Genomic DNA, 18,063 nt, shown 5'->3' with positions numbered 1-18,063 from the left:
TGGCAGGAAGAATGCAGGACTATGACTGGGTTTTATGAGGGGGCCAGGATTGATTTATGAGCGTTGCTTCTCAACTGTCAACTATGATGTTGTATGACAACGTGACTCTTCAGACATCAGACAGTCTGACTCCGTTGAAGCCTTTAATGCAAACTTAAAACTCATCTTTTCTCCTTCAGTAAGTTGCTTATTCTTTGATTATTTCAGGCCTTGTATCTGTTAACACTCTCCTTCCAGGGGGTCGGTCTCAATCTCATTGAATCTATTAAGTCAGGAATTATAGTCAAGAGTCCTGTTGGTGCCTCTCTCCAGATGTTTTGGATCTGGATTCCCGTCCTCCAGGAGATTCAAACTCATCGCTCTCTCCCTCTTTTGTGTGTTTGTTTCTTTTAATCCTATCCATGTGACTGGTGTGCTTGAGTTTTACCTCCTGTGTGTTTATGTCAACTGTCCTCTACATGGTGGTGGAGGTCGTGTGGCTCAGATCTGTATGGCGACACCTGGAAGTTGCTCAACGTCCTCCTGGATCCATATTCTTCTATAATTTTGTCATCTGACAGTCAATACTGTGATTTTACTATGTTGGTCTATCCCGTACACATCTTCACATGTCTGTCCGTCATGGAAAAAGGCCCCCCCCCCTTGCTGATCCTGAGGATTCTTCCATTTTGTCCTGATTGGTTTCTTAAACTTCTGGCTAGATGTCATTGCTGAATCTATTCTAATTTTAGTTAAATAGGAAACAGACCATGCATTTACCAAATATTTAGGTCAGACATTCATTGCAGTAAATTGATAATTACTGGGTAATACTTGTAAGCACTATATAAAAATGTAATAAATGGTGTTTACATATTATAATTTAGTTACAAGCAGATATAAGGACAGTATTTGAAGAAGAACAGTATTTGTCGACATAATTTTAGAATATAAATATTTAATATCATTACATTTGTTTTTTACTATATATATATATATATATATATATATATATGGTTCAGGGCGGCACGGTGGTACAGTGGTTAGCACTGTCTCACAGCAAGAAGGTCGCTGGTTCAAACCCCGGTTGCCCCGGCCTTTCTGTGTAGAGTTTGCATGTTCTCCCCGTGTGGGTTCTCTCCGGGTGCTCCGGCTTCCTCCCACCGTCCAAAGACATGCGGACTAGGTTAACTGGTGACCCTAAAGTGTCCTTAGGTGTGAATGTGAGCGTGAGTGGTAGTTCGTCGATGGACTGGCAACCTGTCCAGGGTGTACCCTGCTTTTCGCCCGATGTCAGCTGGGATTTGCTCCAGCTGTACGCAGGATAAGCGGTTGATGATGGATGGATGGATATATATGGTTCATAGACCAGGATCCACTTATGGGTGCTTCACTGAAAGGAGTTATAGTTGTTGACAAAGACATTAATGTTTGTTATTAATGTCACTTATATCGGCTTAGAAATGCATTATAGTGTGTTAGAAACCATTTTTAAATGTTTAAATACTGTTTACAATCACTGAAAAGGGGGACAGAAAGTTATGTGTTGCCATTTACAGAATTTGGTATTATCCTGCACTAACAAACATACATACAACAATTCAAACATACACATGCAGCTCCACACACACACACACACACACACACACAAAATCCTACAGGAGTGACAGATGGAGAGGGGAACAGGGGCTTGTACAACTGTCCGTTGCCTCCATTGTGCAGTAGGTGTGCTGTAAGTCTATCCTCTACTAATTGCCAGAGCAGTTCAAACACAAAGTCTGCCTCTGAAATCCAATCCTGCAGGGTGTTGTACAGTGAGTAAAGTTTACAATGTGTAACATTTTTCCTCTGGTAAAAAAAGGGACAAAACGTGACTTATGGAAGAGCGTGGGTGACGGGATGTCGAGTAGAGGGAGAGGACACTGGGGTGGCTAAGTGCAAATAATGCAGAGGGAGGTTTGGATTGTGTTGGGGAGAAGGAAGACGTAACTGTAACTAGATCATTCACTATTTAGGCTGCATGTCTAATCCGGTAGCATCTGGACTGCAACGAATCTGTGGCAAGTGAATGAAAGTGTAGTCGCTGTAGGTGGATTGAGTCCTGTAACGAGACACTGAGGGGGGACAGATAAGGCGGCGAAGAAGAGTGATTGAGAGGTGATCTGGGGAGAGAGAGAGCGAGGTGCTGTAAGAGGAGAGGGATCGGCGGTACAGACGATGTAAACAAGACGAGCAGAGTGTGTGCATACGGTGACGGCTCTATGGCGGCGTCTGAAGCTGTTTCAAAAACTGACAATGACCCCGCTTCTACACGAACATCACACATAACACAAATCTAAACTGACAGACTTGGAACAGGGCAGACTGCCAGGTAATACCAGCGCCAGTCTGCATTTTGCACCCATTCAAACCTGTTTCTCATTAAGCATTAAACAGAATTACCAAAACTAAGTCCTCCATTCCCCTAATGAGGTCTTGCAGCCCTGATGCTCACATACTCCCTCTCCCTCCCAATGGTGAACATTCCATACACTAATTTCAGTTTCACACAGGAAAGACTTGTAGACGCATGTGTTGTTTGTTTGTCAGAGCGGACATGCGTGCGTGTGTGCATGTGTGCATACTTTCCTCGGTGTACACGTATGCTTTTTGAGTGTTTATGTGTGGTCTGGCTCCAGACCCTGTCACTCATCCCCTTTGACCTTTAGTAAGCTGTGAAATTTAATTTCAGGCTTGGGTTGCTTTTTCTGCACAATCCTACACCTGTGCCAAATATGTCCGAGGGGAAGTTGGACAGCAGCTAAAGCGCTTTAGCCAGGGATGTCTAAGACAAACTATGAGCCAGCCAGACTACTAGACAAACAGACCAGATCAGCGTCCAACCTCCCTGTGAATGACCTTAATTTTGACCCTTTACCTCTTTACCACCATGACCGGCGACTGTGGCATTTCCAGGAGGTTTCGGCTAATTGGCTCAGATTGCGCAGAGAGCAGCATTATGCCTGAAATTGGAAACATATGCAGCTATACCTCAGTCCGTATGTGTGTGTGGTAATGGAGGTGATGGTGGTACTGCTCTCAGTGGAGAAAGGTTTGAATTTAGGGGAAAGGAGGAGGAGGGAGCAGAGTTTAGCAGGCTAAGGGCATGATGGAAGGAACAATAAAAAGAACTGAAAATCAGTTGGAGGAGGTAAAAGAAAGAAGACAGAGAGAATAGGGTGTGAAGATGGAAGAGGAGACGATGCAAGGCTGACACAGGGTACCTTGGGGAGGTCGAGCATCCGTAATTGAGGTCTGACGTCTGATTTAGTGGCTCAATTGCGGACGGACAGACTGTTAGCTTTGCCCTGACAGCTCAGCTCAGCTATTTGCAATAATTGCCATAATAGCTACCTTCCAATTACGCTCAGATATGAGTTTCAAATGAAGGAGGATGTCCAACGCGAAAGCAGTAAGTTGATGACTGACGGCGCGGCTTGTGGGAAAGATTTCATCAGAGGATTCGAAGGTAGTAAAAGTGACATCTGGAAGCCTTAAAACGTCTCAGTGTTTTTTTTTTTATAGAAAAATTAGAGTCAGTTGATGATGTCAGGATTCAAAAATGTGGATCATGTACAGAACAAAATAAGTAGAAAATTATTAGAAAATAAGTAGAAAATGAATCTGTTAAAACTTACTGCCATGAGACAGAGTGAAAAAAGGCTTTGCAAGTTCCTCATGTACAAGGCATAACTGTAAAAAAGATCTGTTTTGTTTTTTATGGGGCTTGAATAACAATCTGAAAATGTTGTCTGTCAAAAACACAAATCCCCAAAGGAAAAACAGAAATCTGTTGCAATATATTGTGACTTAATTTTAAATGCTTTTGGTGAGTCTGGGATTTAGGAAACCCTTTATTGTGACATGTTGGTGTGACAGCATGAAGAAAAACTTTTTCTGTGCATAAAGGTCCTTAAATAAACCTCTGTATGTTCTTGTTGTTGCGGTTAGTTGTGCATGTCTGAATGTATGCGTGTGTGTGTGTGTGTGTGTGTGTGTTAAAGAGTGAGAGCAAGAGGGCAAGAGCCTCAGAAAAGGACATTTGCGCTTCCCTGCCCTTTCAGTCGTCATCCTTGTTTGACCGCCACTTCTGTCCACACTTAGCTAACAACTTTCCCTTGCTCTCTTTCACTCTCAACTCTCACTGATGAACCCTGAGGCGGAAATATCTGAGTGCATGCAGGGCAAGTTCAGACGAAGAAGGCGATAGAGAGAATGGTGGGAGGGTTGCAAAGGATTTCAAGTGACTGACACTAAATGCCAAGAGCAATGAACGCTGCAAGGGATACAGGTATGTGTGTGTGTGTGTGTGTGTGTGTGTTGGGCTAGTTAATGGTAAAGAGGATCTGGTGGAAGATTCCCCCGAAATCAAATTGTGGTGCTGCGGGTCGGTTTGGTAAAGAGAAACAGAACGATTTGAGAAAGACAGTGTAGACAGTACGTGTGTGTGATCATGTGTTTGCGCAATCAGTCAACGGGTGCAAGTAAATCAACGCTCCCTTCCATCTGAGTGTATTGACAGTGTTAAATGTCTCCGTCCATGAGTGAAGACCGCACTTTAGTCTGCCTCTCCATACAGAAGTGACCCGTTTTAGCGGCTTTGAGTTTGAAAAACCTCTTTTCATGATCCCCCTTCTCTTTCTGTGTCTCCTCTCCGGTCCCTATCTCTCCCATCCCCAAACTCTTTCATGAGCAGTCTCTCAGGGGCAGGGTTGTAACATAACCCTCCTCTCCTTTGTCTCCATTCTTTTCCTTATCCTTTCATCTTTTTAAACATTCAGGGGGAAAGGGGTTTGGTGAGATGGAAACCACTACTTGGTAAAGGAAAGAAAGAGATAGCATGTGAGACAGAACGAGAGAGACGGGGTGGGAGGCGGGAGGAGGGGAGCGGCAGAGTCTCCCCCCCCTCAGCTCATCCGCCACTTTATGGCTCTCCTTTTCAACAAGGCTATTCAAGGTGGGGAGGCTCAGTGGACGCGCTGTTCTCGTGGGTCAATAGCAGTGGACCCTCGTCTGGTCTGTATGGGGATGACTTATCTGCTCTGAGGACCCGTTGAACTGTCAGTCGGCCTTGTGTGTCCTCCATTGTGTCTCCTCTGGGCCTTCGCCGACTTTCCCCCAAAGACCTGTGAGTGGACAGAGCAGCCAGTCACCAGCTCTTGTTTCAATCCTTTCAACTCTACAGGAGTCCTGAAACCACTGCGTAACAACCCAACCAACATATACAGAAAAAGTAATATTTAATAAAATGACACTGCAGCATTTTACCGTAAACATTCACGAAACTTACATCTTCAATGTAGGAAAATATTACACCTAGAGGACACATCCATTTTCTGAGCTTACACAATCATTTAATTTTCCTGTTTAAAAATGCATTAAACACAGTTATGGACAGTCAAAGGATACACATGCCATTTTTTCATTAAAGTAATTGATAGCAAAAAATGTGCTAAAAAAGTTACTGTAAAAGATTTGGAGCCCAAACACGCAGGCAAGTAGCTTTCAGTTTCCTTTATGGAAAGTAATTTAAAAAAATCACTGTTGACATCTAAGAGGAGGCGGCACATGAGCTGAAGACACTGATATTAGAGGTAAATTCTTTATAAAACATTTGTTTCCCAGCCGGCATTATGTTACCTTTTTTTTTGCCTACGTAGAAGGGTTGTCAGGCCCGTAAATATGAGGTTATTCCAGGATACAGTATTTATAAATGACAGCAGGTTGGGGTGACAGGGGTCAGGGCTGGGATTCAGGGGGCCCCATACCATATCCATAGGCCTAGGGCCCACAAATAAGTGAATCCACCCCTGTTAAAATGTATGTGTTAAATTAAGGATATATTGCATGATTAAAAAGATCAAGCAGTCTGCTTGCCAGAGTACACAACATCTTTCAGAAGCATTTTTCCTTTTTAGATTTTTTAAACATGTATGCTTGTAGCTTGTGAGTCATCTGTATTTTTACTGTTGTAAACCATTCTGTAGATGACACAACATCCATATTTTAGATCCTGTGTCCATCATCAAGATCCAAATTATCCGGTAAACAGGAAGTAATCTGAATACATAATCTTCAGGTCTGTTTGTGTCAACTGAGATTGTGTTGCACCCTGCAGACTAACTCCAGTTTCCCTATAGCGTGTTGGTAAAAAATTTGCATAACACATTCACTCTGAGTGGATCCATGCCAACATACCATTGCTGGTAGGCTAACGTAATTTATCAAAAAGTTGTTTTCTTGGGAAGCATGGGGCGTTGATGAAAAAAAGGGGAGGGACGCGGAGTAAGGTTAAAAAAGATCACTGTCACGCACATGTGAAGACACACGCCAGACCATCTTTATTTGAATGTATCAAATCAAGCTAGCAAGGAAATGTGACTTTTTTTGCAAATTTTGCACACTAAATCCTGTATTACGGTTTTATTTTATATGCATCTGTTTAAAAAAAAAAGACTCTTGGAGACATCTGCTTTAACAGATGTTACTCGTTGAATGCTGTAGGTCTCTTTTCAATACACTAACCTCCTGAGGAAAAAAAAACTTCGACCTGTCTTTGCGCTTCTCAGGAGAAACCGGAGTCGTTAACTGTGTCAAGCTAGCAGTGGGCAAACAATAACTTGTGCCGGAAGTGGCTTGTTCTGTCTTTGAAAATAAAAGCACCCCTGTTAGTGAAACGTTGCATCACAATAAAGATTTCTCCAAGGGGATTTTATTTTGAAAATCACGACAAGAAGTTGTGACTCTAACTCGTGCTGGCTTAACTTTTTGTCCGACTTTACGCGTTTCAGGCGGAGTTCAGATCTTAAAACATTTGACCAACTTCTTCACCTCTCCACTCCTTCGTTCACATATTTGATCTGAGAGTCCATTTGCCTGTCCTGCCTTGGAGGAGTAACAACTCATGGAATATCTAAAGACTGTGGCAAGTTTACATTTTTAATACTTTTCTGGACTTATTGCATACTGCCACCAGTGGAAGCGCACCCAGGACAGGAGGGTTTTCTGGTTTGTAACTGCTTTACTTTCCTATCCCCCCTCCTCCTCATCGTTATTTTGGGGGGCACATGCAATGTCACGGACTATTAAAAGAAGAAAGAAATGTTTGTGCTTAGTTTTTTGGCTACCGTGAGAAGGTGTTTTTTGAGTTTATTTTTTTAAACCAGTTGAGCAACTGGCGACAGGACTCTATAATCAATGTGGTGTCAGCTGGAAGGACGCGGGGTCCGGATCTCACCTAAACGGTATGGTTTTAAATCACATATAGACCTTAAACTGTCCACTTTAAAAAGTGTTTTAATAACATACAATGTGTATGAATTAATATACGTTATTAATTTAGTTCTGTATTGAGTCAGTTAGAAAGACGACAAGCTACATAAAGTGAGTAAGAAACCCCTATGTTATTTAATTAGGTCAGTTGATCAATATGTGCTTATTTGGCTAGCCTACATGTAAGTTGTGTATTTTGTATCTATCCTATTATCTTATTTGTGAATGAGCTCACTAATTTACCCAGCCTACATTCATGCATGCAATAGCAATATAAATGATACTGTTTGAAAAAAAATCAGTGTCATTTTAAGTTTGACTTCTTTCATTTTTGCAGCCAAACTTTTAGCCTTTGCTCCTTGCACAATACACTTTGAACAAGCCAGTGCTAAGTAGCCTACTTGAAATTTTTATTTTCCTTGGCAGTCCTGCAGTTGTACCCTATTCCACCTTATGTTTTCATTGGCAGTCAGTTGAGGTGAGATCTACCGAATCCAAACCCGCAGGTAGATCACACAGGTCGTAATATAAAACATAACAGCTGATGTCTTAATCTGATATTGCTTAAAGATCAGAAGCTGAAAAGGCTCTGTGGGTGGTTTTTATGAGGCAAGTTCAAGTATAATAATCATTTAAAATATTAATTAATTCAGCATTACAGCTTTTATGTCTAATATAGAATCAAATTTCACTTGCAAAAGGTTTCATCACAATGTAATATGTGATGCCAGGCCTTTAAAACATTTAAGACATTTGGATGCTATTTTATTGCATCACTACATGTACAGTACCTCATCAGCAGTGTGTATTGTCATCCTGGGTGTGTTAAAGAGAACGTAAGATCTCCAAGGGATCTGGGAGAGAGGTCACTGATAGAGCCGTTCATGTGGAGCTAAGGTGAGGAGGCTGGATCTTGCAGTCTGAGCGCGGTATGAAACAATCACAGACCTGGAATTAATGGTCTGTTTGCACAGTGGGACAGGAAGGCGTTGTAAATGAGCACACGTGAGGGCCAAGGCTTCTACTCTTCTCTTACTGAGAGAGAAGGGAAGAGGGAGAGAGGACAAACACTTAACCTGCATGTGTTGTCACTGTCACACGGTGTCACAGCCACTTCTCTTGTCGGTGTTTGTAATGGTCACATTCGGATGCATTTCAGAGAGCTTAGTCAGACCCAACCTGTCTTTATGGAAAAGTCCTCCGATCAGCCAGCCTCAAGACATCTTCCACCCCGGTCTCTCTTTGGGTTACACAACTTCAAAGAGGCAGGATTAAGACGGGACGTGGCCTGGTCCTAACACTAACACAGAATGCATTATCTCTCTGTCAGATGGACGTGTCTGACATTAGCCACACTTGAGGGGGGGATTACTTTGTTAAAAGGCTAATAGCACAGTAGCCACTGCCAGGTGTGGAGCTACTTTATGGCATCTATTTCCTGGGGAGGATATCGCAGCCAGAGGCCCCCTGTGCTATAATTCCCCCTGATACCTCTTTCACTCATGGTGTCTCATCTGGATTAAACCCCCGCTGTTCACACTGGCAGAACTCACAACAGAAGTCAGACCAATTTGCCAGGTGCCATATTCACTAAAGAAACATTTAGCTGTATTGTTTTTTCCGTTTGTTCATTTTTCTGTTTCAGAGCAAAGCCTCTGTAGAAGCTGGACGCCACCAAAGTGGTTTGACCCGTGTGTTTTATGTGTTTTGAAAGTGAGTTTATTATTTAAATAATCATAATGATAATAACAGTTGTTAAATCTGCAACGAATAGTCATTTAATCAATTAATCGGTCAACGGAAAAATAATCGGCAACTTTTTGGATTATCGATTAACTGTTTTTTTTTACGGCGAAAATGTTTCCTTGTCTTACATTATAGTATGTGTAATATATTCAGGTTTTAGACTGTTGGTTGAACAAAGTAAAAAATTTAAAAACTTCGCCTTGGACTTTACGAAATTGTGATGAGTGTTTTTTTTCTGGATATTTTGATATTTTATAGACCACTGATTAAACCATTAATCAAGAAAAACATTTGTAGATTAATGAATTAAAAGAAAATTTAAATAATCATTAGCTTCAGACCTAATCATTTTAAACAGCCTTGATACCTAAAATGTAGCTCACGGTGCTTTACAATAAGAAAAACAGGGCAATGGTTAAATAAAAACAGTCAATGATAATAGTAAATTAGGTTAAATACAAGAATAACATCAGCAACAGTAAAAACAAATTAAATACTGAATGCTGGTTCAGAGGGAGGAAAACACTGCATGTTAAAGGACTCATTGAAAGTGAAGAAGATCTGTTTCACTTAAAAATGTTCTCTGAGGTCGTCTCCCTGATATCCTTCGGGAATGTTACATTATTGCACAGTTTGGAAGACGAGTTTAAAAAGGTGTCTTGTGACTGTGTTTCTGAACATCTAACAAACCCACTCTGGTGGATCTGAGTGAAAAATAAAGGCACATAAAGCAACATGGAACGTTGTCAGCTATTTAATTAATATACAATCTAGAGGACGTCATAATTAATGCTAAATGATAGTTTAGTCTGTTAAGTCATGTTTAGTCTGTTTATTCATGGGTTTTTGCTTCATGGGTTTTTGCTTGATGACGTGGTTGCTCTCTGTGTGTTTGTTTAGGCCCTGTCCCGTGGTTTCAGGGTATTCTTCCTGGGCTCATTTGGATTCAAGGCGATGGAGATTAGGAATAACATGAGTGGGGTTTTACTTTCTAAGTGAGGTTTTTGATTTAGAGAGAGTGGCATTTTTGTTATATGTGTGTTCGTCTGGGGGGTAGGGGATGGGAGTGCTAGGGCCTGCTCCAGAGGGCGGAAGAACGTCGTGGACCTTGTGTAGCCTTGCAGGGAGCGCAAATGATGCGTGTCATTGTAGCAAATGGAGCATGGTGATGAAGTGCTGCTGCTGCTGTTTTACAAAGAAACCACTTAGAGAGTCTGCTTGCCTGCCTTCTGTGTGGCGTCTGAGTGCTCCAAGAAAGCCCTTAAGAAGCATGTAGTTCTTCTAAAACAGACACACATAATACAGATCCTCCAGATTTGTCCTAGATATTCACCCTGTAGCACCTCCTCTCCACAGCTGGCTAATTTTAAATGATCTTCTCCTCCAATCAGAGTCACCAGACTGCGTTCACCTTAGTTTTTTGCTTTAATTGCTCTCCGCTGGCCTCTCCATGTTTGAGCCCCATTCACTGTTTGCTTTCATCACACAAACTACCTGGGTTAATTTAGCAGGCCCTGGTGCGTTGATCAGTAGCCAGAGAAAACAGGAAGCTCAACGCACTTTGATGTTTTTTATCGCCAGCATGACAGGCAGGCACTACAAGCGCCCGAGGGGACTGCATGACTGATGTGTCGACCAAACCTTGCTGTTTCTCGGAGGCTCCAGGGTGTGGCCCCCGCTGAGTACAGGTCCTGTCACTGAAAGGGTTTTTTGTTTTGTCAAACATTCACACAAACTCGCTGATGGCCATTGATGATGCATCCGTTCAGTCACACACCAACAAACTTGCCACAAGCAAACAAACACAAACAGTCAGACATCCACTTCTTTGCACTTTCTGTATTTTCTGTTTCCCTGCGTGTTCCCCCCCCTTAGCTGGAAGCCAGTAAAGCTGCATCACTGACATTCTGATCATTCCACCTATTTTAACTCCTCCTTCCACCTTCTTTCTTTCTTTCTTTCTTTCTTTCTTTACAACTAACTGATGTTCCCCCCTGTGTAGGCTTCTGTATACTGGTTGAATGATATCCCACTGCACATGCCACATGAATGAGTGAATGGAATATTTTTAGTCACAGGTGAACCTTACTTTGAAACACAAATGAATCAACTGTACTTGACTCATGATTTATGTTTCATTCAAGTAATGTCAGACATGACAAACGCATATACCTGAGTGGACTTGTCAGACTATGTTTACATTGGGTTTACACAAGGGAGTGTTTTATTTGAGATTTGTACATTTCTGTTGGTTAACCATTATTATAATGATATTGAATACATCACCATTTAACATAGCATCTGACTAATTAAGGGAAAATTATTTAACTTTATAAGTTTAAGTTATAAATAAGACAAACTGGAGAGATCTGGCAACATGTGAGTATCATTCACTCTAGCATGCAATTTTATCTCCAAGAGAAAGTTTATTGTGCAACTTTTTAAAGTGTTGTTTGGTGTAACTATAACGTTTTGTATTAAAAATAAAATGTCTCATTTGATATCATTTAATTTAAATCCATTAAACGCACTAAGCACGCGACTAAGAACATCTATTTTCTTTTATAATGTGAATCAATCAATTAATTGTTGGTTTGTACTAGGTATGTTATGTTCTTGTTGTTGTATTATGTATGTGTGTTTCTGGTCCCCCTTGAAAACGAGATGCTGCATCTGTAATAAACTAAATTTAATTGAATTGAACAATATTGTAAATGTCCATCTAATCTCCCAGAGACCAAAGTGATGCCTTCAAATGTTGTGTTTTGTCTGACTAACAATCCAAACCCCAATAATATTAAATTTATCATAAGAGAAAAGCAGTAAATGTTCACATTTGAGAAGCTGAAAGTATCAAATTTGCAGCATATCTACACAAACATTTACTTGAATTTGTTAAATACATGATTTTTTTTGTCGATCGACTAATTGTTGCAGCTCCAAAACAAACTTGCATGGCGCTTCTTAATTACATACTATGCTGATTTTGAGATTGTAGATTTAACCTACTGCTACTACTGCATTACTCTAGCCCTAAGAGCCCTAAGATTTTTATCTGCAGTATTTGTTTCATACTTTTGCTACACAAAATAAACTAATATTCTTGTGATTACAGCTGCACAAAGTTTAAATAGTGCATGTTATGGCAGGCAGGACATTAACAATAGTGATGTGTACCCATCACCGTGTAAGTAAAGTCTTCCAACCCAAGGCAGCATTATGTTGTACCTTTTCAAAGGAACAGTTTCACCCACAGCCCAGGTTTGATCAGGTTTACCTCAGTAATACAAGGATGCTTTTTTTATAATTTGTTTTTGCAAGAACACCTGAGGTAAAACATGTCTGTTACCACAGATTGAAAGAGATTAACAGAGTCTTGGATCCTAGAAAAAAAGCTCTAACAACAGGAAAAAAAATCATGCCCTTAAAAGCTGAAAGGGGAGGCTTGTTTCGTCGCAGGTCACAGATGTCTTTTTAATCCATTTCCTTTGGCTGTAAAGCTTCTGACATAGATGCATACCAGGTTGTCAGTGTCTCTGTTCGAAGGTCAGCCCTTCAGGCGGCAGAACCTACAGCGTTCGTAGCTGAACTCCATCTTCTCACATGAAGAAGCAGAGGGCGACCTTGCTGTACTTGGTCCTATTTTCCACGAGTTCTGCCAAGATTTTAAAGCCATAGCTCAGTGGTTAAAGCGCCAGGGTCATAAAGCTGTGGGCCACCAGTAAAACCTCTCCTTTTACATTTTAATTGAGCTACTTAGGTTAACTGTATAAACCACAGTTTGCACTGTATAAAATAACATTGTCTCTCTCTTCCTTCCTGTCTGTTTTATCCACCAGCTGATACGTCTTGGGAGTGATGCACTGGCTTCCCCTGGTTGCCATGGTGATTGCCTCGGCCCTGTCCTTTCCTCACAACCCTGCATCCAGGATTGCTGCCGCGACCCCAGAGCCTGGCTTTGACAACCGCAGAGATCGTCATGACCCTCCTGCTCGCCTCACAGCTCCCCCTGTGGACTACAATTTCCATGAAAATGCCTCACAAACAGACTACAACATGGCCGCTGCTCTTAGCCAACACACCAACAGACAAAACCTCCAGAACCATAAGGATTATGTGAAATCCTCCGCAGATGAAGAGACATCCACGTTCAAAGTGGAGAATCAAAGACCCTACCAATCAAATAGCAACTCAGGAAATGATGACAAAAGCAGTGTCAGTTTGGATGTTCCCACAGAAAGAAGAACACTCAGGACCGAGGATATTTCCAAGGATAATTTTCTACCAAAGGACTACAAAGCCGACAGCAGCAGCAGGCAAGATTACTCCAGTTTTGTGGACTTTTCCAAAAAGGAAAATCTCCAGGACTCTACAGACGGACTGTTGCAGGTTTCTAACGCAGAAGCCCATAATGCTGTCAGTCCTGTTGCTAATCTGAAGGGTCAAAGAAGACCGGAACCAACTGATTCCCCTGAGAAGCTGGGAGATGCGCCTACAATCGAGACAGGAAGCCTGTGGACACCAGGGGCTGGAAGAGGTCCGGCCGAGGAGAGCTTGAACTTGGATGCAGCGCTGGGTCTGGGGACCAGGCTGGACAGTATCTTAGAAGGAGACGAGATGTTTCTGGACGCACATCCACGAGTCCTGTTTTCACCCTCCCCGTCGCCTCCAGAACACCCCCCTCTCCTGCTCATGTTGGAAACTGGCCTGCTAGAGGAGGACAGGGACAGAGAGGAGCAGGAGGACATGGACGGACACATTGAGGGTCATGGGGACCGGGCGATCGACAGGAGCACGACTCTGAGTTGGGCAGACTCTTCCAGAGTTACCATTGAGGCTGCCCGTCCGCTTAAAAGAGATAAACGCTCACACTTGATTGACAGAAGGAGAGGGGAAAAGTCGGTGTGCGAGATGGAAAGTGTTTGGGTTACAGACAAAACGACTGCCATCGATTCCTACGGCCGCAATGTCACCATCTTGCAGGAAATCCAGACCCAGACTGGACCACTCAAACAGTACTTCTATGAGACTCGCTGCCGCCAGCCCGAGCAGCGGAGCAGTACTAGCAGGTCAAAGGGTGCCAGCGCAGTCGTGAAATCTTCGGAAACGGGGGTAGCCGGGGCAGGCTGCTTGGGCGTAGATAAAAAACAGTGGGTGAGTCAGTGCAAATCCAAGCAGTCGTACGTCCGAGCGCTCACCAAAGACGCAAACAACAGAACTGGATGGAGGTGGATCCGAATCGACTCGTCCTGCGTCTGTGTACTGCTGTCCAGAACAAGTCAGGCAGTGGGGAAGGAGGTCTTGACGGGGAAGGGAAAAGGCTGAGAGAGAGAGAGAAAGGGGAGGGGGGAGACAGAGAGAAATGGCAAGAAGTAGAAAGTGACGCAGAGCAGAGCAGCTGTGACATCCTTCTGTGTGCACTTTCACTTGCCGGTGGTGTTTCTTCTCTCTTTCCGATCCCTCCTCGCACCTTCAACAAATGACTTTTGAAAAAAACAAGAAGACCTCAATACTAGATCTTAGGGAAAATATAGAGCTTTTACTTTAAAAAGTACTGTTTTTTTGTATGATTTATCTTTCATAATCTAAGTTATTTTTGATTAGTATGTAAGCATGTGTATGTCTTTGATATTAATATATTCCTTTATATATGTGTACAATATGACACCAGTATACCTTGACTGTACGTATGAAGCTATGTATATCTGTGTGTATTTATAGAAGAAGTCTTCATGGAGTGGTAAGTCTCTCCAGTGACTGATGATAATTCCAGCCTCTTGTATGCACCGGTTGTGAGAGGAAGGAGCGCCACCTACTGAGGCTCCATTTTACCGCTCCACTCTGTTCCCATGTGGATCACCATCAATATTGTAACAGTGCTTTTAGCAACTGAGTCTGATGTGTAAAAATGTATTGGTACAGAAACTACAGCATGGTCACACTTTAGCATGATTTCACTCAGGCTGATGATTCGACCGTTTTGTGGCAGGATACATCTCTCAGTGGAACTTGTCAAATGTGGTTCATGAATGTAAAACCATGTGGTTTGTAAATTATATGACATCTAAACAATCAAATTTTCCCATCTACTGGTTTTGTTCAGTTAGCCTGCCATATGTGGTAATAAAGGATCTTTGTACTCTGCAAATTCTTAACCGATATAAATAACAGAATTGAATAATCAACGCGCTCATTATTTGGAAAAGAAAAGTTGTCATAAGAAGCAAGTGTTAGTTATTTTACTGCTGTAATCTTCTGGTAAGAAGCAGTTTCCAAAAACTACTGCTTCATAAAACACAGGCAATGGTAGAAGTATTCTGATGTGCTACTTGTAAAATGTAGCATCATTTAAAAATACTCCATGACAAGTAAAATCTCAATGTGCAAAGGAATGATGGCTTATAGCTGTCAAATATATATAGTAGAGTAAAAAGTACATTCTTTTAAATGTGGTGGAGAAGCAGTATAAAGAAGCCTAAAATGGAAATGTTCAAGAACGTATTTTACATTGAGCAAATGTACTTAGTTCCATTGTACCACCTGCAGAAAGGGAAAGAATAAAACAAATCAATAGGAAAAAGAAAAATGGAGAAAGTTTGCGATGATCAGCAGATCCACCTGGATTGCTTTATTTTTTTTTTCTTTTACATCTACATTTTCATTATCATCATCATCATTATCATAATTAGTTTTTATTTTCCAGATGATATTTTCAATTTGTATTACTATCACTTTAATCATGGAAATCTGTTAAATCATTGCACAGTTTGTTCTCAAAATGTACACATACAGTAGCGTATTTGAATGACCATTTTCAATGTTTCATATTTACTTTTCAAACTAGTTCAAATGAAGCCAAGAAGAAACGGAACATGTACATACAGTTATCCAATACATACCTAAAGAAAATAAATAGATATCGTAAAAAATAAAAAATACAACTGAAAAAAATACACACATTTTACAAATTGATCCCCAGGCTCCCACCCCCTGTAGGTTTATCATACAGATATATATTTTTTAAAGACACCTCATATCATCTTCACCACCAAAACAATGTTTTTAGGTCATTGTCGTTTGTTTGACATGCATCGTAAACACAGAGGCTAAAGGTTTAGTTTCCTGGGCTTCCTTGGGCCCCCTCTCCCTGCCTCTCTCTGGTCTCACCCCCCAGAGAGCTCTTGGTTTCTGTTATGGCTTGTGTGTGCAGTAAAATGACCGGCTTCTGTCCATCCTTATAGTTTTTTCCTTCCTCCCTGTGAGCTGTCGCTGTTTTGTCTCTCTACCACCTCTCCCATCATCAGGATTACCCAAGACCCTGAGCTGATGATTACAAGTCATAAACCGAACAACCACATACATGGTGGAGGGCTCGTGAGGAGTTTGAGTTGAAGTCTGACCTCGATATCATGCCTTCCTAAATATATGTAACACTTTCTTATAAGACACACTTTACAAAGGGTTTACTGTTTGTAATTAATGGCATTTTCATGTTAATTATGTCTCAAGTTTTATGTAAATTATTTAAAGGACAGTAATAAGATACTGTATTATTAAAAATAACCTTTGGGTTGCAAATTCCAAAATCTATTTGCATTTTCTCCTTCAGTCTTTTTAGCTAGCTCTTTAATTAGGAAGACAATATGGACCAAAATCCACATATTAACACACTTATTAGCATTTTAAACTCCACACAGGATATATTTTTACTAAATCCGCATGTTGGATCACAGATCTAGGTCAGAAAATTTGAAGTACCTTATACTTAGTTACCTTATACTGCAGTTATAAATATGAATAGGATGTTGATAAGTGGTTAATAATATTTTAAGAATGTGTTTGAACATTGGTGGGGTCCTTCCAAAGAATTAAAGAGATAGATAAAAACACAAATTGTACACTATCCAAATGGATTTGGATAATAGCTTTTTTTTAAACTGATCTATAAAGCACATTTTCCATAATGCTACTCAGTAGTGTCTTTCATTAAATCCCCCACTGTCTCCTAAATGCCCACTTCTTTCAAACCCCATTTGAAAGAAGATTTCCCTGATGACATCACTATGACACGAGGGTTATTTTTTTGGAAAGCACCACAGAAGACATTTTACAACTGTTTTAACAGGGGTAGCACTCCTCATCACGCTCGGTGGAGCGCCCCTTTAACATTGATAAAGCCAAAAGCTAGAACTTATAAACTGCTTGTAAAGTACATCTTTGACAGCGGTGCCAACGCAAACTGTATGGACTTCCTGCCATAGACATCATGAAATCAGTGAACACAATGCCTTTGTGGCTTCGCTCCACCCTGTCCCATCCACCTCTGTGCCTTTGATCTCTATAATGGGGTCCCTTCAAAAGAGATTACTTAGCCTATCGACTTTCAAGGTGCCAATAGACAAAGCATGAGAAGGGTCCCATTCATGTGGTCGGAGCTAAATAGAGGTCTGAATTCGGACGTGTTTTACTACACTACTCCTACCAATTGGGGACACCTAGACACCCCATACGGGACCACAGAGGCCAACAATAGAGCCACAATGGCTGACATTGGACACCAGCTGACTCAGTAGAAAGGAAAACACCAGTGTTGTTGAGCTCTAACCGGTTTATGTCCATCCAGATATTTCCCCCATTCATTTTAACATCCTTCCAGTCATTCCTCTTGTTTTTAAAATCTAAACTTTATGGTGAGGTTAACTTCTGTCTCATTAAAAACACCTGTTGTTGAGCAGAAGTTGTAAGGCGACACGTTTAGTTGTTTTCAAACTGCAAGAGAATAAATGGCAGCAAGTGCTTTCCTCTGAAGTTAGGAAAATTAGCCCTGATATTGCCAACTCTGCTGACTGTGTGCAGACTCCGACAGGAATGAAGAGGGGGGGAAACCTGCACGACTGGCACAAACCTAACCAACACCAGTGTTGTCCTTTATTAACCCAACAGCACAGTCACGCTGAGAGAGAAAGAGCAAAGACAGAATGAAAGGAAGAGAGAGACAGAGAGAGAAAACAGCTGATCCCATTCATT

General features: G+C 41.4%; 1 protein-coding gene across 3 annotated transcripts; it reads left to right on the top strand.

The window, feature by feature from the left end:
- The first annotated feature begins 4,184 nt into the window (after positions 1-4,184).
- On the top strand, positions 4,185-15,184 carry LOC119894049. Of its 3 annotated transcripts, XM_038706554.1 has the most exons (3): positions 6,794-7,262; positions 10,618-10,724; positions 12,876-15,184. In XM_038706554.1, the coding sequence occupies exon 3, from the start codon at positions 12,895-12,897 to the stop codon at positions 14,359-14,361; it is 1,467 nt and encodes a 488-aa protein (XP_038562482.1). In that variant the 5' UTR covers positions 6,794-7,262; positions 10,618-10,724; positions 12,876-12,894; the 3' UTR covers positions 14,362-15,184. The 3 variants fall into 3 exon arrangements, with proteins under 3 accessions (XP_038562488.1, XP_038562482.1, XP_038562475.1); XM_038706560.1 differs by lacking the exons at positions 6,794-7,262; positions 10,618-10,724 and adding an exon at positions 4,185-4,309; XM_038706547.1 differs by lacking the exon at positions 10,618-10,724.
- The last annotated feature ends 2,879 nt before the right edge of the window (positions 15,185-18,063 follow it).

Source organism: Micropterus salmoides, unplaced genomic scaffold (assembly GCF_014851395.1).
Source record: "Micropterus salmoides isolate LMB-PRFRI ecotype aquatic unplaced genomic scaffold, ASM1485139v1 Ms_hic_scaffold_10, whole genome shotgun sequence".
NCBI lineage: Eukaryota > Metazoa > Chordata > Actinopteri > Centrarchiformes > Centrarchidae > Micropterus > Micropterus salmoides.
This window is presented reverse-complemented; position numbering and strand designations above follow the sequence as displayed.

What these genes read in the sequence shown, in the direction of transcription:
- LOC119894049 (XM_038706560.1), top strand. Translation starts at nt 12,895, where the DNA reads ATGCACTGGCTTCCCCTGGTTGCCATGGTGATTGCCTCGGCCCTGTCC.